The following is a 24018-nucleotide window of genomic DNA, read 5'->3' on the forward strand; positions in this document are numbered from 1 at the left end:
TGATCATTTCTAGCCTTAAAATCTGTGAATCTATTAATATTTTCACCATGAGTGGAAACAAAACAGTCTGTACATCACATTTTGTATTATGGTAAAATGCCTATCATTATGTTGCTATTTATTTTTACATGCCTATCCTTTTGCAGTTCTGTAATAATAATAGACAAGATCTGTGTGGTTAAATATAATGTGAAATGTTTCTTGATGCCAGAGTTTTTTTTAAAAAAATATTAAAACATTTTTTCTGATGCATTAAGCAAATTTCCCAACTCAGTAGTTTATTCCCTTCTCCTACAGCCAGGCAGTCATGTCACAAAGTAATATCCTTGAAGCAGGTATGGAGACAAAATTTCTTACTATCACAAGAGGTAATCTTTAAACCCTCTTTTACAATCTGGAACTGGGCAGTCAAAATCCCCATGGATTTTAACGAGAGTTCTAGCAGTGTAAATACAGCAGGATCAGGCCCTTTTCTACCTTATTTTGATATTATTCCTACTCTGTCTCTTTTCCATGTGCTGGAATTTTGCACTGGCCATCAAAAGCTAGATAAATAAATACGAAATGCGACTATTCCTTAGAAAACAGGCACCAGTCAGTGTCGGTTGTCCCAGGTTCCCTCTATTCATTACACTGGTTATTGCCTCAACTCCCCCCAGCCCTGTTAACCTTGATTATTTTGGCATGCTAAGAAGAATAAACAGCTCTCACGCTGCAGCTTCCCCAGCTCGGTTCCTAACTAGATAACTGGGAGGAGAAGAAAGAAGCGTTTGGCCACAGAATTTCGCCTTTCAGGCTTGGGTAAGCTTTGCTGAGTGTGTAACACTCCAGCTGGATTAGTGGAGTGAAATATGCCCCTCACAGAGCACAGCTACAGTGAGACTGTTCAGTGTGTGCACCCAGAGGCAACACAACACTATTGAGGGATCCTCTTTTCTTAAACCCTCTAGAAGTTATTTTGCATGCATGTGTCAAGGCCTGGGAGCATTCTGAGACTTTTCCTACTACTTCTCGCTAAGTCAAGAGTCCCTCGATCCGAGGTCAGGTTCCGCTGCAGAGTTCGTAGCAATGGGACCCTTAATTCTGGAGAGCAGCCGAAATGTATGCCGCGAGGTACTCCGCTTCTTTTAAGGGGAAATCATGCAGCTTTTGTCTTTCCCACAGAGAAGATCTGGAAGGGGAACAAAGCTGGAGGCGATACAGGCGCTAAGAAGGTTTGGGCTGAGGCTGGCTATGCACAATGCAACCACAGGTACAAGAAACAGTTGTCTTAGCTGTAAAAATAATTCGCAGCCTAGGAGTTAATGAAGTTTTGAAAGCCCGGGACAGCTGCGAAAAGCATGGGGTGGCTGTATGCAAACAAGGGAAGTCGCCTGCTAGTGGACCTAGTGGGGGAATTGGTTCGGGAGGTTGTTGGGTTTTCCCCCCAAGATTATAAAGAGAAATCAAAGCAGACTTGGTGAGCAGTCAGTGCACTTCGCTAGCTGGGCATGTGGCTTTCTCTGCCCGGCTTGCCAGTCCTCCTGGGAAGAGACAAAAAGGGCCGGGCTGGATAGCTGGGAGTACTGTCACTGCATCGTAACGGATCAGAGAGCAATGAATTGCACTCGACTCCTTTAAGGTGCTGCTTTGGTTTGATTGATCTGATTCGTTTATTTATTGCACTCTTGCAGCTGGGAGAACCGGGGGCCGGAAACCCCCCAGGGCTGAGGGTTCAAATGGGTAAGGAATAGTCTAGAGGGAGGTAGCTCGCCTGATCGCAGTGGCAACCACACGGTGTGGTTTCAGAGTAGCCGCCGTGTTAGTCTGTATCCGCGAAACGAACAGGAGTTGTGCGGTTTGACAACTCTCGCTGGGGGCTGGGGGGGGGGGAGCGCAGGCAACCTCTGACTTTTGCACCGATTCCTACCCACTAGGCTTGCCTGCTTTGGGCTGTCCCGGAGCGAAAGGTCCAGTGTTCTGGGCGGGGGAAGAGGGGATATGTGTCATTGCCTGCGCTCAGGGTGACTGCTCTCATAAGGAGCGCCCTGATCCGGGCAACTGGAGACCCTCGCCCCTGCTGGCTTCAGCTTACCTGCCGGCTCGCCTCGAAGCTTTTCCGAGACAGGTTTGCAACGAACCGAAACTCAATCGCCTTCCTTTCCTGGCCGAGGGACGCACTAAACTTCCCTCCTCCAGCCAGCCGGGCTGTGCGCGGCGGAGGAGAGATCGCTTTGCATTTCTTCTCTTGGGATGGCCAAGCAATTGCTTAGCGCTGGGGGGCATTTGCTCCATCCCAATGACCAGTTTCCGAGAGGCGACAAACATAAGCGCACAAACCCCTGGAAGATCCCAAGGTAGCTTTCGATAGCTGAGCTCCACGGAGCTTTTCCCGTGCACATCGGCCAAGCACACAAACTACACAAACCACCGGTTTCCTACCAGTAAAACTTGGGAGTGTCGCTTTGACAAGTTTTGGAGACTTATCAACCAATCCTCTGTCTCTTAATCAAAACAAACAAATTGCAAATGTCTTTGCCACAGAAGGGGGGGAATTAGTAGCTCCATAGCTGGTATGGCCAAAAGAGACAGATATTTGCACTGGGTCGTTTTCACTGCGAAATTGACATGTCTCTACAACTATTAGGCGATCTTAACCGAGTCCGGCTTGTTTACAATCTGTAGTTCTCTTTTGTTCTTTGAGTAGGAATACAAACACGTGTTTGTTTGTTTTTTCCTCTGGCCTTTCCTCTTTCAAGGGATCATTACCAGGTATCTGTGAAATAGCACATTAATCTCTAGGAGGTCCCCCCCTCCCGTCCAGAATACAAAATGTTGGTTTAAAAGATCAACCTTAAAAGTGATAACGCAGACTCTATTCAGATGGATTCAAATCTGATCCGCCCTTCACTCGAATTTGTGTACGCTGTAAGAATTATTTTTTAAAAATGATCTAAGGGTGAATAATGATCATGTTCTGCGAAACAACTTCAACAGATTTAGACAGAGAAAAAAGTACTTAAACTCGCCAGAAAAAAAAATCGGATTGCCCTCTTTTTTTCTTTTAAACATTATTTCATTCAAGGGCCCAGTCCTCTCTTATTGAATCCTCTCTACACACTTCAGAGGGAAACGACTAGCAGTGATGATCCATAAGCAGAACTGTATTTTCCTTGGGAAGAAATGTTGTTAACTTTGAATTATCCCTCTTTCTTCCAGGCACCCTCTCCTCGCCCCCACTAACTCCTGTGGAAACCCAGTGTTGTGTTTTCTTGTACCGCTTGTTTATTTTCACAACAGCAAATGAAGACATATGTAACTGAACGATCTAGGCAGGTTTAAAGCCCCAGGGAAGAAGGAAAACGTTGATTCCCCTTAATAACTTCACAGGCGTTGCATTTTGTGTGTCCGAAAACCATGCGTATACATCTAAAATGAGAGTCTTTGTGGCGGTCCCCTGTCGCGAAGTTGAATTTGTCTCGAAGTCTCTCCCTCCGGGACTGAGCACTGAACATCTCGTTGCCTGGGTGTGAGTGTGATCCGCATTGGCCCGCCAACCTTGCCCATTGTTCGAGGCTGCGGCGAGGCATCTACGCTTGTTTCAGAAAGTTCCTCTGGCGGAGTTTCCAGGGGCTGCTGATCCGCCCGCCGCCGGGCTGCAAGGGAAAGGGCCATTTGAAGGCTGCATTTTGCCACTTTCAAACGAATCGTTGGGAAACCTGTCCCTGGGCCATCCCGGTCAAGTCTGTAATTACTGCCGCGGGACAGCCCAGCTGCAGCTCCAGGCAGTGGGCAACAAAGCAGCTCTTCCCCCCGGGTAGCACCATTTTATATACGGGGAAAGATTCCAAGTCATTCTGCAGGCTAGCCACAGAGTGAGGTGGGCAGATAATCCCCGCTATTACCCCTAAACACGCTGCCTCTTTCTCTTTGTAAACTTCAGCGCTCTTGCACTGCAGTCCTGAAGGGCCTTTAATGATTATCCCACTATAAGGGAAAGACAAAAAAAAACGAGGCAGCCCGCACTGATAAATACAGCAGCTCCCTGCTCTATGGCTGGGGGCATCGTGCTTTGCCATGAACCAACACAACACAAAACAGACCGACCTGGCATCCCGCAGGAAAAGAAAAGGAAATCGTTACGTGTGGGGCTAAAGCAACAGTGTTTATCTATTTTGCAAGTCGAGCTAGGGAGGTCTTGCTGGTTTTGCAGAAAGAAAGAAAGAAAGAAAGAAACATGACATGACATGACAATATTTTTCGTTCTAAATCTTAGGAGCATTTGTCCAGGGAATATGCATTCTTCTGCCCTCAATATAAATATAAAAAGCACAACAATTGTATCGAATTTATCAGCGTATTTTCCCCTTCCCTTCCTGCATCTAAAGCCACGTTATTGCATTAAAAAACAAAACACCCCCATTAAGTACTAACGTCATTAGCTCCCCGTTTGTCCCTCTCCCTGGCTTCCTCTGCCTGCTAACTGTGGTTATTACAGTTAAAAGTCTCTGTCTCTAAAGAACACTTTAAAGTTCGCCTCCCCCTGTGAGCAACCCCACCAGGCTAGGGCAAAAATGGGGGAGACAGAAAGAAAAACGAAATGCTTCCAGCGAAGGTAGAGCGGCTCCGAAAGCGAAGCCCCCAGATGGAAACTCCGGGCAGCGATTCGCCAGGAGGAGAAACCAAAGGCCTCCCGTGCGGCAGTTCTGAGGTCCTTGCGCTGTAACTTGCCAGCCCTGCACCGGGGAGCCAGGCTGGTGCAGAAGAAAGTCCCCATGGCTGGGAGCAGCGCTATATAGTATCGGAGCGGGCGGGAGGAAGCCCTATATATTTCTGAAGAGAGATATAGCTAGCTATATGGCTGACTGCAGGGCTATATACAGTACTTTTGGGACAGGGGATCTACATATATCACCATATATATCGCTGGGGAGCAGTGCCATATACTTCTGGGGGTGTGGGAGCTGCGCAGATTGCCGGGGAGCAGTGCCATGCACTTTGGGGAGTGGGGCCCCCTATATATATTGCTGGTGGCAGGGCTCTCTCTATGCACAGCTGGAGGGTGGGCGCTGGAAGCAGCACTGTCTGCGGCTCGGCGTCTCCTTTCCTCTTCCTCCACTAACCGGGTCCCTTCGGCCAACTAAATTCATCATTGGGTCGATGACCTTCCCCGGACGATCCCTGCCTTCCGGAGCCGGTATCCCTCCCCGCCCCCCTTCCATAACCTCCTCGTGTGCGCGCGCTCGCAACATCTGGCTGCGGCTCGCGGCACATCTGGGCGGGTAACGGGGCTGTCTCAGCGCAGCCCAGGCTCTCTGGCTGCGTGGCTGAGCGCGGAGGAGCACCGAGCAGGGGCAGGGGGTTGCTAATCCATCCTCCCAGTCGCTTTCCTTCCTCCCCCCCCCCCACACCCCCCAAAGAGCCTTGACTCCACAGCCGCCCCCGCCCCTTGAACGGCTCATTAGCCAATTAGAATCGCTAATCACCTCCAGCCGCCCCCCCCCCCGGCGCCCCGCCCCCCCCGGAGCAGCCTGCATTCCCGTTGGCTGCCTTGCTATCAACAAATGGGGCTAATTAACATAGGGAGCCGGGCTCTGATAGGCCACCGGGGCTGCCTATCACGGGCGACCGCTTCCCACCCCTGCTCGCCCGGCTGAGGGGCTGCCCGCTGGAGGCCGGCGCTCGGGCAGTCCGCGGGAGGCTCTGCGAGGGGCCGGCTGCCTGCACGCTCCCGGGGAGCGGCCGCGATGCTGGGCGCGCCGCGCGGAGCCCGCTGAGTGACTTGCCCTGGGGCCCTGGCCGTGCGCCCCGGGGAGCGCAGCATGGCACCCCGAGCCTCCCCGCGCTAGCCTCTCTCGGGGAGCGCAGCCCGCCTATGCGCTGCCCAGCGCGGCTCCTGAGCGGCTGGGCGGAGGGGCTCGACTGGCGGGGCCCGGGAGCCACCCCCGCGGCGGTGCCCGTGCGCTGAGCCATGCTGCCCGGCGCGCAGGCGGGCATATGGGACAGCGCCTGATCTGCTGCCCCGATGCGCCCAGCGCCCCGCCGCCGCCGCCGCCGCCGCTCCTCCCGGTGAGACGCAAACTCCTGCTGCTCTGCATCATGCTCGTCCTCTGGCTCTACATGTTCTACTCCTGCGCCGGCTCCTGCGCCTCCGTGCCCGGCCTCAAGGGGAGGCCCGCTGCCGGGGCTGGGGAGGCGGCCGCCACCGCTGGAGCGCGCGGAGAGGGGCTCCGGGTGCTGTCCAAGCTGCTGCGCCGGGCGCCTTCCGGGGGAGCCCAGGGGCTGGCGGGTCCCGCTGCGGCTTCCCCCTCGGAGCTGCGGGAGGAGCAGAGCGCGGCCCCCGACCCCACCAGCCCCATCTCCAGCTTCTTCAACGGCTCCGGCACCAAGCGGCTGCCGCAGGCCATCATCATCGGGGTGAAGAAGGGCGGCACGCGGGCGCTGCTGGAGTTCCTGCGGGTGCACCCCGACATCCGGGCCGTGGGAGCCGAGCCCCACTTCTTCGACCGCAACTACGAGCGGGGCTTCGCCTGGTACAGGTACCCCCTTGCCCCCTCCCGATGCGTGTGCGTGATTGAAACTTAACCCCTGCGGGGTCACTTGGACCAAACCCATAAATCAACTTCCTCACCCTCCGGGCCATTTCTGCTTCATTTCCCCCTCCAGGGGTGGGGGAGCGGGGGTTTCCACTTGCACCTTTTATACAGATCCATAATCTATAGCCTCAGATCAGCAGCAGGAGTCATCCCCCTCCTCCCCCACTCTGAACATACAAGAGATGCTGCTCCCGGAGCTTTCCCTAACTTCGCTTTTTGCAGCGGGAAAAGGTCTAAATGAGGTGCAGCTCCGGATTGGCTTTTGCCCTGGCCCACGCTAGACACACCCAGTGTGTATTTTCCCCTTTCTAACTTCTCCAGCCGGACAAGATTTCCTGTAAACTGCCCTCTGTGGAAATGGATAGGGAGCTCGGCTTTTAAAAAAAAAAATCGATATATCCCCTGAGGATTCCCATTACCGGAGAGACTCCAGGAAAAAAGAATGTAGGAAGTTTATTTTTCTTCTCTAGTTGGCTCTGCCGTGGTTTTACTGCTCTGCTATCGGAGGGGGCGGAGGGTGGGATTGTTTCTCTCGTAGCGAGATATAGAAATTGCAAAAAATAGTGGCTTCTCCCTCCCATTAAATTTGAATCCTGGAGAACCATTCAGCTACTTTCTGCTAGCCTCACATAAGGCGGCGAGCTACACCAGGGGAATGCCCCAGAGGGGAAGCACTTTGGTTAGCTCCGTTCCTTGTTTCTGACAAATCGGCGAAGAAATCGGGGGGCATCTGGTTTATGGGAGGATCGGGCGCATAGATTCTGCTGCTATGTCAGGCAATAGCCATCTGGGCCACTGAGCTAGGATCGGCCCATAATGGGTAAGATTACCCCGAATGGTTACGATTGATGATCTTGGTCAGGCTGTTGACTAACAAAAAGTCAAGCGTTGTGTCCCGGTTCCGTTTGCTGAAGGCAGCTCAGCTGGTGATTAAAAAGGCCGGTGGGAAAGTCCCCATAATGTAGAAGATGGAAACAGTTATTTACTGTTGTGACCGAGGGGGCAATGCAGGTGCCCCTTCCCATCGTGTACCATTTCACCATAGCGGCTTTTTCAGGTTCCGCATTTGCCAGTATCCATATAAACGTGCCCCTGACTTTAATTCCTCGCATGTATTTTTGGCGCCCGTCGTTTGTTTTGGCCAGCCGGGGTTTGGTCGCTGCGAGGAGGCAGCTTTAGCGTGGAGCAGGGATGTAGTGATCTCTGTTGGGAAGAAAGGGACACTGCAGCATCTCTTCCAGCGCATCAGACCCTTCTCGGCTCCTTTTTTGCAAAAGGGAATCGATCCAAAACTCCGGTACCGTTCCGCATCAATGCGAACCGAACCAAACCAAATTTCTTTGAGCGTTCGCAAGACCCGTTGTTTGGCTTTTATCGATACAACAAAATAATAATACACCCCCCCCCCCTTTTTTTTTTTTTTGCCTTAAAATTTTGACCATGAAAAGTTTAGAGGGGAAAATACTTCAGATGCACGGGATCCTTTTTGTTCTTTTAAATGCCAGAAAAGCGTTAACTGTAAAATCTCCCTGGATTGAGACTGATCTCAGTTGCTCCAGTGTTATGATTTTTGTGTTCTAGTGAGCCGGTGTTTCAAGTTTCTGGGGTGCAAACTCCCGTTTGCAGTAAATTAGTAGTTTCAACTAGATTTGCCCCCGCACTGTTGGATAATCTGGGCCCGATTTGTTTGAGGGATTTGGAAAGAAATAATCCCATCGATAGAGTTCCTGAAATATTGTTACTGCTTCTTGTCTCTTTTTTGTTTTTTTTTTTTCTTTGCACCGCGTTCCCTTAACTTCTGCGGTCCAACTTGTCTGGGCTCAGCCCAGCTGAAGAGCAATGGAAGAGTAACAGTCTCGTATTAACGCTTTCTTCTTCTTTCTCCCCGCTTGCCTTGTGGTGCCCAAATACGGGTTTGTTTTGGCTGTCTCGCTTACCAGCGTGATGTCTCTTGCTTGTTTGAATTTTGTTTAAAACTGTGTTGGCAGCGGGGTTGTAAAAAGTCCTGTCTTCAGAACAAATACGAGCTGAAAAAATAAAATCCCCCAAAAGGACAAAATTTTGTGTGTGTGTGTAAGGGAGGGACTGCGGAGAGAAAATGCAGCTCCCGGGAGACTGAAGTGATTTGATTGTCCTCTTTTCCCTCCCCTAATTATTTCTGTATTCTGAAGAGTTACAAATGTCTGGAAGTTTGCTGGATGATGAAAGACAGTTAGTGCACCATGTCCCAGGCTGCGAGGTGCCTTGCTTTGCCCTGCAGCTGTAGTACGGAGGGGTTTGGGGCGGGGGGACAGAACAGCAAAACCCTGTAAACTCGAGGCGCTGGTGAGGACTGAGCGGCAGGTGACGGATCTGTATAGAAAATCCAGGGGGGAAAAATTAGCCCAACTTCAGGGGGAAGGGGGAGGCTGTTCACCTGCAGCCTTCATCTGCCTGGTTCCCTTTTCGCTAAACTGTGAGCACAATTCCTGCAAACCCAGTTTGTAGCGCTTTTTGGCAAATGGAAAGCGAATAATTTCCTCTAAATCCCAATGTCGGCAGTAGCCGTGTTAGTCTGTATCCATAAAAACAACAAGGACTCGGGGGGGGGGCAGTTTAAAGACTAACAGACTTATTTGAGCATAAGCTTTCGTGGGTAAAACCCCCCACTTCAGATGCATCTGGAGTGGGGTTTTTACCCAGGAGAGCTTATGCTCAAATAAATCTCAGTCTTTTAAGGTAACTCTAAATCCTAGGAGACAATGGCATCTGATGAACTGAGAACTAGACCCGACTTCAAGTTGATGGGAAGGGATCAATAAATAGCTATAGATTAAAATGCACATAGTAAAGCATGAGTGTGCAAGCCTATTTAGTAGATCTATATCATGTCTATAGACAGTCACACAATCATGTCATTAAATATATACATCTACGATTTTTATATATAAAGAAGCCTGGGTGTATTTTAAACAAAATCAGTTGTCTAATTCTACAATAGTCAGATTTGATTGTCTTGCAGTAAATAATGTAAATTATGAACGTCACACTTGACTGCTTTGTAGCTGTAGGTTCACTTTTTTCTTCAAGAAAGATATTATTATTATTATTATTATTTTTATTTTATTTTAAATCTGGTTAGCCTTTGAAAACATATTCAGGCATATAATGTTCTAACTCCAGAACAGTGATTCTATTAAATAAAGGAATGTTTCCATTTGAATTGGAGTAATTAATTTAATCCCCAAAGAAAGGTGAAGGTATAATCTGTGTCATCTGGAAAACATTTGGTGGGAAAGGGGGAAAAAAATGAACTGTAAACCAAGTGAAAAATCCAGTAGCACCCACAGTGTTCGTTAGGGATGTTAGTTACAAAACCCTGTTAGTACTGTGTATATTTAATTCTTTGCTGATTTTTAAAGTGATTGGGTACTTGTTGATTTCAGAGGTGGTGGAGTCCAGCAAAAGGAAATACTTTATTTTATTGCAATAAAACAGAAACCAAACTAGCTATTACTCTTTTTTGTTCAATCTTTCCCTCTTTAATTCAGGGACATGGTACAGAAGTCAAATCTTTTAACTCAGTCCTGAAATTCAAAGCAGACACTGAAGTTAATGGGAGTTCTGTGTTAAGACTATATGGGATCTGGCCCATTCAAAGTCTATTAGTCACTTCAGGTATGTGCTAAGGACTCTCTTAGAGGGGTGGTGGTGATAAAGGTGGAATCCCTTTTTTTTTTTTTTCCCCCCCAAGATCTTCCAACAACAAAATTCAAAGCGCCAATGTGTCAAGTTTTTTTGTTTTTATTATTTATTCAGCAGTTCATTAGCAGAGCCTAAGAGGAGATTGGTAATCTTAGCACTATTCTTGCTTTCAAGGAAGATTCATTAAGGGAGTCAAAACAGGTTTTGGGTGTGTTTTTTTTTTTTTTTTTTTAATATTCTCCCCAAACTAAACACAAAATGTAATGAGCAAAACTGTTAGGGTGACAAACATTAACTTCTACACTAGTCTCTGCTGAAAGAGCAGCATTAGGATCCTACTGCAATCAGGGCAAGATGAGTGCCTGGCAAAATGTAAACTCCTATAAAAATGGGTGGGTTCTCTCCCACCCCGTGCTCTGTCATGCACCTTCATTTCTCTGCTCCTCCTGCAGTCCGCTCTGGGTGTGAAGTCTGATCAGTGATCTAAACCGATCAACCTAATTCATCCAAAACTTTATTCAAACTTGGGAGTTAACGTTTATTTTAATTTGGTTTAAATTTCAGTGTATGTGTTTGAACTGTAAATTCTAAACTAGGGTCTATTCCCCCCCACCCCCAATCCCCCCAATAGGATTAAAAAATAGATGAAAATATTTTGTCTTTTTAACTCCATTATTAATGCACTCCTGAATCCCCATCTTGCTTGAAAGTAGTGGTAATTTAAATTATTGCAGGGATTATGGAAAAATAATGCAACAACCTAGCCCATAAATAAGGATGACGTGTATTTATACATCACACAAACAGTGGTGGTGCTCTGCTTATAACATTATTAAAATGGGAGGGAATGGAAGAGGCATTTGTTACCCTAGATCAAGGTTTAGACTATATATACCATATGGTCCATGTTGTCTGTTTGGGATAGTCAAAAAGAAGTTATTGCCTAACTTGTATAAGGTAGATTTGAGGGGCTGTAATGCTGCAGAGTATCTCTTCTGCACAAACTGCACTGTTCACAACCTGTTAAGTAGGTAATGATTTTATAGGTTGATAATCCCAAGAGCTACAGTGGCAAAGCAGAGGAGGAGATTTGCATTAAGCATCAGAATTTAATTGTAGTTCCACTTGGCATAACAAGGCACCATTAACCTAAACAAGAGATTTGTGGGTGACAAAGCTCATTAAAGATTTTGATTGGGTGATTTTTTTCCCCCATCCCTCCCCCCTTCTGTTTGCTATGATGATTCAGGACTGCTGTGAGAAAAGAAACGAAACAGTCATCTGCCCCCGTAATCAAGTTTGCTTTAGACTAGGACTAGAGTGCTTCAGACTTTACTTAGTTTATTCACTCGTACTGTCACAGATCACTTCCTCAGAGTTTACATGCTTTTGAAGATGAGGTGGAAATACTAATTAAAAGCTCTTGTTTTGAATGATTCTCTTTCCCCTGTCCACCCCCCCAAAAATCAGTATACAACATGTTTGCAACTTAATAGTTATTTAAACTCCGATGCCAAAAAGTGTTTGTTTGAACACTAGATATTTTGTCAAATAAATATTTTCCCTTATTAGATGTGTTATTAATCTATTGTGCAAATAATTTTAGCTTGTTTTCCTCTATTGATGTTAACAAGCTAAAATTATATCCACAGGTCAATTCTAAATTGAGGTTTTAATAGTAAACTTAAAACTGAAATATTTTATACAAAACCATATATACTGCTCAGTTCGTGAGCACTTTTTTTTTTGGTTTCAGAGTAGCAGCCGTGTTAGTCTGTATTCGCAAAAAGAAAAGGAGTACTTGTGGCACCTTAGAGACTAACAAATTTATTTGAGCATAAGCTTTCGTGAGCTACAGCTCACTTCATCGGATGCATTTTTTTTTCTCCACTTAACTTTCAAGATTTTGTGTTGCTTTGACATATTTAGGATTAAATTCTCTTCTGCTATTGAAACAAGACCACATAGCGTGAAAATGTTAGCAGAATGAGATCTTTCTTTTGACCATACTAAAAATATAGTGGTATCACTCCAGGCTATGCTGTGTGCCCTGTGACTGGAACTTCTTGTTGTTTGGTGGTGGTTAGATCTGTATGAATTAGGAGAGAATTAATTTTGTAACTTTTGCATTAAGTAGTACATACTAGGATAGTGTCTCTCACACACACACGATCAGTTTCACCACTGATAAATTGCTCAGATTAGTCATTTTGGGAACCAGAATGAAGATAATTAGTGCAACTCCAGTGTAATGAATTAATGGGGATAAAACTGGTTAGATACCAGGTTCAGTGTTATGTGGGTGGCGTTTCAGAGCAATAGTACATTTATGAACAGTCTTCAGTGGCAGTGGGGTTGGAATTGCATGGTTGGGGGTAGGAGCTATTCAATTCTAAAATCTACAGTTCTAGGGCCTGATCCTGAAAACACACAAATAGCTTACTCACAAGCAGTCAATGGGACTACTCATAGGGTTTAATGGATTGGGACCTTAGAGAGCAGTAACCCAGGCTTTATAAAAACCATAGTCCTGCAAGCATCTGCTTAACTTTGCACATGTGAGTAGTCTCTTTTGGAGCCAATTGAACTACTGTTGCATAGCATTAAGCATGTGCATAAGCCGCCTGTAGGAGCATGGTGAAGATTGGTATGAATATTTCAAATTGTTAAATCAAGATTAACAAAATACTGACATTTAAAAGAAACACACACTTTTTTTAGTGTAAAGGAATACTAAAAATGGAACTCTAAACGGAGTTAAATTTGAAACCCTGTGAGTTTAGATAGCAGCTGTGAAGATTTCAAGCTCTCCAAATTTTAATTTTAATGCACTTTGAGGGAGAGACGACTCCCGCCCTCCAACTTCTGTTAGCAAAACATAAAATAAGGTCACAATGTGTGCTGCATTGGTTACTGAGAGGAGTAGATACAATCTAGCTAAACGGAAATCTCTTTGAAATCGCTTGCTATCAATTCTGGGACTTCAACAGTGTACTGCCAACCCTACAGCAGTTATGGTAAAATAAAAAAGCAAACTGCATTTATAATGCAGTATTCTGAAATGAGAACCTGAATGTTACAAAGCAGAAGAGCTGTCAAGATTTATTAGCAAAAATGGTGCTGAAGGTGTTGAACTCTGTTTTTAATTAGGCATCTAAATTAGACCATAAAATGGTTGATTAATCTTTTACAAGTGAAGGGGGGGAAATAACTAAAAGTAATTTAATCATAAATGTTATCCCAGATGCAGTGAGTTGGGAGACTGTCAATATTTAAAAGAAATATTTTTGCTTTACCTTTGGAAATGCCAGTCTTCAATTTATTCACATTCATTCTGAAGTGATTCATTGGAATAGAAATTCTTTTAATAGCTTCGGTTGGAACTCTAGCCCCTTGCCTTGTAAACACTTATGTACTTTTGTAACTTTGCTTACGCAAGTGGACCCATTGATTTCAACGGCATGTGACGAAGCGTAAAACTTTGTCACCAAAATGGCTTGAGATTGGGAATTTAAGAGCCACTTTTTAAAAGTGATTTAAGCTTCTAAATCACTAGGTGCATTTGCAAATTATACCTGAAAGTTATTCATATGCCTAAGTGTTTGCAGGATTGGGGCCTAAGTTTAGCAGTTAAAAATGAATATTGCAATTGGAAAATGAACATTTCAATTGCCAAACAGCTTCACAGTTTATAAATGTCACAAACTAAAAGTCTGACAGCACATCATTCTTTTTCATTAAAAAATAACTTTTTGCAAATTTCTAACTCTGATCCAAATAAGCTAAAGTAGTTTGACCATATGAATCAGAAATAAGATTGTCTCGAAACTCCCAGCAATTTAACTGAGCCTCAGCATGTTTCAAGGTCCTGCATATTTCCATAATCTCCTCATGTTTTAAATTTAAATTGATGTCAGAAAGGATAAAGAGCTGTAGCTGAATAATAAAATTTCTTATTTTGTCATTCACATAACCAGAAAATATAAACTGCTATAAATTGCTCATTGTTCAGCTATATGCATATTACCCCCCATTCTGACTCTACGAACATTTAAAACTATTCACAAGTATTCCCACTGAAGTCAATGGGGCCTCTTGCATTCGTAAAATTACTCGTATGCATAAGTGTTTGCAGGATTGAGTCTTCCTTGTACAAATCAGACTGTCCAGTTTTAAAACTTTAGATCTTCTTTTGGTACATTTCATCCTAGCAATATGTTAATGGGAATATTTAACCCCGAGGTGGTGGTAGATCTTTGAGGAGTTGGTACTTAGTTTTAGTTGAGAGACGACTTTAAAAAAAAAAAAAACTTTTTAAAAAGTTTGACTCCTGCAAGGCAGAACTTTCAATAGAACTTGCTTATCTAGATAAGTTTCCTTTCTGGAAAGGTATTTGTGACTAATAGTGTTCTTTTTTTGTCTGAACTGTTCCTTTATAAATTATAAAGGATATTGGCTTGTGAAAGAGAGGCAATGGTGGTTTTTGTTTTTCTTCTGCTTAATTGTTTACAAGGTAAAGGGGTTGTTGAAGTGAAACAAAACATGATTTTCTTCTGCTGCAAAAATAAAGCAAAATCAGATGTTGTTGGGAAATGGAGTCCCTGAAGCAGCAAAGTGATAAGAGGGGAAAAATTGAATGGATTTTCAATAGTGAGATAGATAGCTGGAGATCCAATGGAAACACATTTTGTAAGCATGTTGCATTTTTTTCTGGTAATTAATGCAGCATGTTGGCTGCTTCAAATGAGAATATTTACCATGACAGAAAAGAAATAAGATCCAGCCATTACTGCAAACTAATTATAAGTAGTGTATTGAATTTTTGATATTTAATAAGCTTCCTCTTTGCAATTGTCTTAAATTGAAGTGTGCAGCATTAACAACCTTGTGCATTTGTGGTGGGGAGAGGCAAGGGAATAGCTTCTTGTGGTCTGGCATATAATGCAATTGCTGTCTTACAGGACTGCCAGAAAACTCACTTCTTGCAAGCCTAGAATATCAATTCCATGATATTTTGAAACTATTTTCTCTGTATTTTTATCACTGGATTCCCTCTTTTTATTTAGCGCAGCAATAATGATACTCTTAAATAGTACTAAGAACTTAAGTCTGTCTCACAATAAGTATAACTGAACCTATATTGCTTGCTGGATTATTATATATATTTAACAACTTTTCCATCTGCTGTAGAGCCAGTTTGCTGCAGTGCCAAGCACCTCTTGCGATGTGCTGAATATCCCTAGTTCCCCCACTGAATTTTTATTTAAACTACCAGATTGTAGGCGCTGTGTGTGTGTGTGTGTGTGTGTGTGTGTGTAAAGTGCCCTAGTGCTGTAATCTAAATAATAGCACCATAATGTACAGTGCTCTAGACAAAACACTGATGGAATCCTTGCCTTGGAAAGCCAAATTTTAGGGCTTGATCCTCCTGCAAGTGCTGAGTCCCTAATCTTTGACTTTAGTGAGTTGTGGCTGCAGGTTCAGGCTCGTGGGCATGTCTGGTTACATGTAGTTTCTCTATTTCAAGCATGGTAATAAGTGCATTTATGCAAATCTTCTTAGATTACTTGACACTTAAGGAATCTCAAGGATCCAGGCCCCATTGTGTTGGGTGCTGCTTCACGGTGACTCTGCAGAGACTTGGTGAGCCGTGAACTTCCTTACCATAGGAACGTCACAATTGCCATAATGAGCAAATTGTCCCATAGTGCCCCCTAGTACTCTCTCAGCTCTAGAAAGAGGGTAGGGGGATAATTAGTCTGAGTCAAGTGGTTTCATAATGATATGGGGTAAAACCCTGGCTCCAATGAAGTTAACAGCAAACTTTCATTGACATCACTGAGGCTGGGATTTCACTCATGATCGCTGCAGCACTATAAATTCCTGCTTTGCAGTGGTAACAAGTGTGGTTCCAACGCCTCTTGCAGCAGATCTGTGCAAACTATTGATAAAGCAACAAGGATCCAATGCAGCCAGGTGCTGAGTGCCCTCCACTACCTCTGACAGCATCTTCCAAGGGCACTCAAACCTTGCAAGATGTTGCTTTTAAGGATGCAAAGGGGTCTCTTACAATAAACTTCACAGCGACCTGGACTGGACTGGGATTCCTTTGATTAAAAAACTTCATGCATATGAATCATAGCATCTGTACAAAGAAGGCAGGCTTCTCTAGCAAATGTCGTTGAGTTGCACTTAACTGGAACGAAAGCTACAACTTATTTTTAAATAAGGCTTTTTGTTTGTTCTTCCATTTTTGGATGGCTTCTCTTTAACATTTTTGATCCCTTTGGGATCTTTGCTCTCTTTCTTTCAAAAAGAGATCACGCTATTATTGAGCTTGCCTTGTACTGGTTTAAACCAGTACCCCCGCCCCCAAATCATTTGTCAAGGGGGATTTTTTCCCACCCACTCATTAATGTTTGCAGGCAAGAGTCCAATAGGATTTAAAATGGGGCTATCACTGCTTTTGTGTCTTTTTTTTTTTTTAAACAAAACAAAAAAAAATGCTCTCCAAGGCACTTATTGCCTCCAGTCAGATCCTGACAGACCCAAATGACATTGTCTTAGTGACTGTGTGGAGTTATGAAGAAAATGGCCCCAGAAAGGAGGGGTGGACTGCTATGATCAGTCAGCAAGGCCCTTGTGTTTCATGGGATCATTCCTTTAGATCTGAGGAGGGTTGAGTTGTTCAAACAGATGGCAAAGATTATTCGTGTTGCTGGGCTTTCAGTGCGCTACTCTGTTTCAAGCACATCGCCTGATATGACGCACGTGATGAGTTCTTCCCAGCACGACGCCGAGAGGAGCTACATTGTCTGCTATGATCAGGTTTCATAGCCTCACCTGTTGAGTTGTTGAACTTTTTCAAAGTTGACCATGCATTTGGGGGTGGGTGTGAGGCTTATTTGGGTGGTGGATCTGCCTGGCTAATCTGATTAGTGCGATACTCTGTGGCATGTCATGGAACATTATGCTAGTGATTGGTATCAAAATAATTGGAAGAAAATCCCTGGTGCTTAGTATCTTTTATTAAAGTGGACAAGGTGAACTCTTTAACTTATGCAGCTGAATATCTTCAGCTGCTTTCTGGGAGGTAGAAGGCTATGTCATTTGAAAAATGTAGGTGCCAAACTTTTATTTCTGGATGTGTCATACTGCCAAAATGGTTCTTTATTTCCTACCCTGCAAAGTGCTGAGTACCGTCATAGTCAAAAAAACAAAACTGAGGATGTTGAGTACTTAGCAAGAACAGGCTTTAATTGTTTGTTTGACTTAGGATGGAATAACCGCATAGACCTTGGGCTCCTTGTAGTAAGAACAAAGTATAGTCATCTTTCAATGTGAACACTCCCTTCTTGCATTGGTGTGAATACCAGTAATCAGTGGGTTGGGGGATAATTAATAGGCCAGATCTGTGTTGGACAGTGGACAAATGGGCTTCAAAGAACAACAAATACCAGGTCACGTTATTTCAGCAGTTTAATGAGAAGGTCAGGAAGCTATCAGTTGCTACCTGTTGTCACCATGTGATGTTTGAGGAGTGACTGGAGTGATGCCTGTGTGATTGTATATTAAACTTTCGGGCACAATAATGTTACATTCGAAATAGTCCCAGAGATCTAAAGTGCAGAGAAGTTTACTTATCTGCTCTCATTCATGCTCCCAACAATTTTCACATCTCTTTACTTGTAATGATTTAGTTTAAACTTGCAACCTCACTAAGAAACCGAATTGGGCTGTGAAGTGTTACGTGTAACATTACATTTTTTTTTTTTAAAAAAAAGCTTGCAAACAATATCAAGACACCAGTGATAGCAAAATCTGCTTTTTTCCCCTCTTCTCCCCCCTCCCCCCCAAGCAGGGTATTCCAATCTAAATGGGATTTTTTTTTTAACTTCACCTAAGGATCTGATCATGCAATTTGATTCACATGACTAGCAGTACTCAATAGACTGCAATATTGGTCACTAGATAAACTAAATATTAAACACGAGGAAGAAGATTTGACTGGGGCACACTGCACAGGAGTAATGAATATCTTATGAAAATTCCCTTTATATCCATAGTGCATGACTTGAAGCAGATCAGCTGTATAGAGCATGGTTGTTAACCACAGCATAAACGGGGAGGGAAGAAATCTTCAATGCTGGGCAAAACATGTTTTAAGCAGGTTCCCATCTCAATTTTTGTTGCAAGTGACAATATTTTGACTGTCCGGCACCCATTACCATGACATGGAACATTAAAAACAAGCAACAAATTAAAGTTGATCAGTCAAACAGTACCCTCCTCGATCCTTGTGCTACCACTAGAAGAATTTCCCCAGGCAAATGCCTGCCCCAAAATGATGCATCTTGCCACCTGCTTTGAAGTCAGTAAACTTGGGTTCTGATCGACCAGTGGAGGCAACAATGTCTAAACCAGAATCCTTCCCCCAAGAACACCCAGTCCCCAGGCCTCAAGGGTGGCTGTCTAGAGACAGTAAGGAAAAGCTGTAAGAGAAAACAGAATTCCTACCACCTTTGGTGCACAATGGTATCCTGGATTATCCGTAAATCAGCCTGAAATCTAGTTCAGTTCGAATAACTAATGTTGGGTACTGCACTTGGCCCAGATTCCTCAGCCACTTGCTGATTTTACAAATTATTTCTTTTTAAATGTGCTCTTCACTCCTCTGCAACTGGTGGAAAAGACCCACGCTAAGAAGGGAAATGGACTAGAGTGAAACCGATCCTACCTACTGCTGTCAAATGCTCAACATAAATGCCAGCGGCGGGGGAGGGGAGGAAGTGTAATTTTCTTGAGTCTCTCAGGCCCAAGGATTTTGGGCCCTGATCCCTGAAAGCGCATATGCACATGCTTGACTTTACACATGAGTAGCCATGTTGGAGTCTGTGGGAGTAGTTTACAAGGGTAACGTTAAGCACAAGTATGCATATTTGCAGGATTGGGGGCTTAAATGTTTCTTGTAGTAATAACAGCAAAAGAAACTTCAGGCAAAAATGTGTGGTCTTTTGATACTGTCTCTTTAACACCCTGTCTATCCCAAGGCATGGAATTCAGGGTCTAATCTTATGCCCATTCAAGTTTATTGAATGGGATCAGACTCTCTTTAATTAAAACAAACTTATTTCCAGCTGCCTTCAATTCTATTAAGAAAAAAAATCTGATACTGTTCTAATTTACTACTTCATTTTGACTAACAAAATGGCTATATACATTAACTTCATCAAATCATGAGCCCAAAATAATCCCCCAAACCAGTCCAGCTAAAGGTCCACTTTTTTTTCTCTGTAAGAAAAAAGGTGGTAGGGGATGAGACCTTCTATCAAGGGCCAGCTCTTCACTTAGCGTAACTGGCAGGTTGAAGTCAGTGGAGCTGTGCCAGTTTACATCAGCTGAGGATCAAGGTCCAGACTGTACTAAATGTCCCTCCTCCTTCACTCCCCTAAATTTAATCTTCCATCCAAACTGACAAGTGGCTAACTTAGTATTGTGCTTAACTAAGTATAATGGGGCCCTTGCAAAGCAAGGGTCACCCTTGCCCAAGTAGTCCTCACAATGAAATCAGTGGGACTGTTTGTATAAGTAAGTCTTACGCTATTAAGGATGAGTCGTAAAACATCAGGGCTCTAATCTGGCTGGTCTACTAATGCAACACTTCAGTGTCGCTGCGTTGGATTTCAAAAAGTATGTAAATGATTTTTAGGCGCACGATTCCCTTTGGAAAACTCAATTTTATTTGTTTAAATTGGCATGTTCTATCTCCTTTAGTGTGGATTCCTAGCTGGTCAGAACAAGCAATTGAGTACTATCAGTTAAGTGAGAATGGCATGTTTGTGAAGGTAGGGGAGAGGATGACTAAATTCTGATCATCCTTTTTGCTGGGCCTGATCCTGCACTATTGCATAACTGGCCCTGTGATGAGCAGAACCAAGTATCACTGGAATCTGCACTCGAAATTCTCTTACAAAAAATACTTTCAACACTTAAATAACTGTAATGAGGGGATACGCTTTTTAAAAGACAATACTGGAGCTGTAGACATCAGGACCTGATGCATGGTAATAACAAAATACTTGGTTAAAGTCCTCGGTCACATTGGAGTTTTGACAGAGTAAGCAATGCAGGATTGGGTCCTTCACATCTATTTCTGTGGGCATGAATATATACATACACTTTGCAATAAAGATATGCAACCCTTAGCTTTTGTAATGGTTATTGCATGATGAGGGTAAAAACAACAACAACAAAAAAAAAAAACCCTCCAACCCCTCAATGCCAGTTGCATTATGTAAAAAATAACCTCCACTATTTTGCAAAACTGCAATCTGCCTCCAGGGAGGTGAATAATAGTTTTAATCATATTAAAATGTATTTTATTTGTATAGCTCTTCAGTGAAACCAGTAATTTGCACTGGTGACCAGGAGATCAATTGTGGATTACTGGATTATGCAAATTAGTGACTAGGTTAACAAACCTTTCAAGAGAGAAAATTGTATGAATCTTTAGGATTCACTTATTTTTACAAACGTCATTCCATTTTTAAACAGAGTATTTCATAACATTCTAAAATACCTTGTAACTTTGGACCAATTCTGCTCTCCGTAACAGTGGCATAAACCTGGAGTAACATCAGTAATTCTGTAATTACTCCAGTGTTTTTAGTGCAGGGTAGGCCAATGGCTAACAAAAAATGAAGTGTTTATTAATAGACTTCACTGCCACACTTGGCTATTAAATATTTGTTTATAAATGTGCAAAGGCCAAATAGAGATGTTTTCATTTTACCATTTCATGAATTTTCAAATCAATAACTTAAGAATTGAGAGGTTCTCCTGTAAGTAGACCAAGTATCCTAGCCTTTAAACATCAACATAATTTTGTCTTTGTAAAAATGTATCTTATGTTTTATACCCAGGAAACTAGTTGCCAAATAAACTCTAATTATAAAATGATGCTGGTGGTGTTGTACAAACAATGGGCCTACTCCTGTTCTTAGTTAAAATCAGTAACCAAATTCCTCTCAGCAGCAGTGAGTCTGAATGTCTCACTCTGACACTGGCCTCATTGCCGGGATATGCAAACATTGCTGGAAATGGGCCTTAACCTGGACTTACTCACACAATCCAGTATTATGTGCTCAGGGGCTGCAGCTGCTATACCAGGTGTAACTCCAGAGTAACAGTGGTGAGTCAGCGCTAAAAATGGGAATGAATGGCCTAACTAAATTTCAGTCCAGCATTGGTGCATGTCTCCTGTTCGTCCGTCCTTTTTATATTATCTGAACAAATCCAAAGATCTTATAACACTGATCCCATAGCACTGCAATGTGCTAGATGGTGGGGTTTCATAGATCAGTTAGCTGCTGACAGTTTAGTGGTTTGGGATAAGATTTTTCCACAAATTCTCATGACTTGCACTCCTCAATAGAGGCACCAGTGAAAACTTTACCTCAAGCCACTAAACTGTCAGCAGCTAACTGGTTAAAATCGCTCTTGCAAATGGGAGTTAGGCTCTTAAATCAGAGGAGCTTGTAGAAATTTTACCCTTGAGCTAGCTATATCTTTGGGGTCCATTTTAATTAATTGGCTTTGTTGGAATTAATGGATGGATCCTAGTATAGAAAGCGAATCTATTTTAACCATGCACTTAAACAGAATGTTTCATATAATAGATCTCTATACCAGAATGCTAAGTGCTCTGCTGACGGGCAGAATTGCAGGCTGAGCTCATTAGTGTTGTAAAGTTTTTGATTTGGCTTTTACACTTTCTGTGGGTGGAAGGGGATTGCAATGTCTTCCCCCCCCCACCACCCTGCAATCAGTTTGTTAGAATTTGTCACACATAATTCTGATAGCGGATTTTGTTTCCATTTATTGCTGCTCTTTTAGCTAGTGAGCAGCGGGTCTGTCTGGTGTTTCTGAAAGGCTGAAAGAATCCAGTTAATGGGGTGGAGGGGGAAGTTTAAGAGTGGAATGATGTCTGACAAGTTCTCCCAAGGCTTGCAATGGATCAGGCTCAGATAAAACTGAATAGCGGGTTAACATTTCAAGCCAGGTCTCACTGCAAACTGATATGGGGTGGGACCTCTAGTTGTCTGTCCTTAAGCTTGTTAATTACAGGTTCTCTTTCCTCTGTACTGCCTGGATCTGTGTTGTGGAAGGTGGAGCCCTCTTTCTGCTAATGTGTGTGTGTGTGTGTGTGTGTGTGTGTGTGTGTAAAATATCCAGGGTGTACATTGCTAACTTCTGGCAAACTGTATCTTTAACATTACAGCTATTAGCTCTCCCCAGAGACAATGCTGAAGTCACACAGATAAAGGTAGCAAAATAATTAGGCTATATATAAACAGTAGGCCCAGGTGGTCTTAAAGCAGATTAAGAGCCTGTGAATTTTCTAATTTGAAAAAGTAAAGGCATCATATCTTTCCCCAATTCTTGTATGCCAGCTCCTATAATTGCTACACTGAGAACTCTTAGATTATCAGCAGACTTCACTGGCAGCATTAAGCTGACTGCATGATTGGACAATAAATGGAGCTCTGTGAAGTCTGTCAGTTTTGGAGAACTTTTCTAGCTCATTTGATTTGTTTTGTGACCACCTACTTAGTGTGATTTTTTTTCCCCCCTCTTTCTTCCCCCCCATACCTGTAAAGAGCTGAATAGTATGCCCTCTACTGGATGGAATCAAAACTGCTCAACTTGGGATCATATGCCAAATACTGCTAATAGAGAGAAGGCGTTTCTGATCTTTGCATGACCCACTTACCAAGGTTATTAGGTAGCCAAGGGTATGCAACAAAACCCTAGGGATAGAAACTTGATGGTTCAGGGTTAAAAAAACAAACAAAAATAGACCCCTCCCTTTTGTGTCTTTAGGATTTGGAGATTGCTGAAGGATTTGGCAAGTTTCCTGCAGACCTTTTGGGAAACCCAGCACAAATATTGGGTTGGTGATGAAACTTGAGCCTAGCAAATATTTGTTATGTGGCTTGTTTGAGAAATCTTGCCACTTTTACATAATGAAAATATAAGATTCAAACCTTTATTTGCCTGCCTCTACCCAAACCCAGGAAAATCTTGTTCATAGCAAAACTCAAAACCAAGTATTTTTCATGGCTTGAAGGACCATGCTTTAGTTGCTCCTGAATTCAGCTGCAACCCCCCCTCCCCATTTCCCACAAAACTCCATCTAATAAAGAAAACCACTGCAGAAAATGATCTACTTAAACAAAGTAGAAGCAATGTGAACTGCCAGGCATGGGATGTTGCTGGATAAGGTGGTGAACAGTTCTGTGCAAGCCTGATTCTGCTGACTCTACTTGTGTAGAGTAGTACCTTACTCAGCAAATAGTCCCCATTGATTTTTCCACTTGAGTTAGCATGGCAGAATTGGACTTGACAGGAGGAGACTGCATTTTAACATGGTTAAAGGGTGATCCTGCGTTTGTTTGGGTTGACACTCAAGTTTCTGTAGTGCAATGCTTATCGCTTTATCTAGGTTCTTGTCGTATGCCTGCCACAGAGGTGTGAATGCCTGGTGATTGTCAGTGCTAGAAATGGATAAAGTACAGTGGCTCTAGAAGTTCAGTCCTTTTGGTTTCTGTGCTTGGTTGTATGAACTGGGTCCTCTGAATCTGAGAGCAATCAGTAAGATGAACTCAAGGGCTGGCTGCTGCATGGCCTCTTCAGACACCATGAGTACCACAAACCCCTGTACTGGCTTGCCATGGAGCCTCCTTTAAAACTCCTGCAC

The 24018-nt window shown here is 43.6% G+C and overlaps 1 protein-coding gene across 1 annotated transcript in view; it reads left to right on the forward strand.

Moving 5' to 3' along the window:
• Positions 1–5641: 5641 nt before the first annotated feature.
• HS3ST3B1 (heparan sulfate-glucosamine 3-sulfotransferase 3B1) overlaps positions 5642–24018 on the forward strand; it is a 49213-nt gene continuing 30836 nt past the window's right edge. The window contains exon 1 of the mRNA XM_038372346.2: positions 5642–6518. Coding sequence (XP_038228274.1) covers positions 5977–6518 — 542 coding nt within the window. The 5' untranslated portion in view covers positions 5642–5976. The remainder of the gene's footprint in view (positions 6519–24018) is intronic.

This window comes from Dermochelys coriacea, chromosome 14 (assembly GCF_009764565.3).
Source record: "Dermochelys coriacea isolate rDerCor1 chromosome 14, rDerCor1.pri.v4, whole genome shotgun sequence".
Lineage (NCBI taxonomy): Eukaryota > Metazoa > Chordata > Testudines > Dermochelyidae > Dermochelys > Dermochelys coriacea.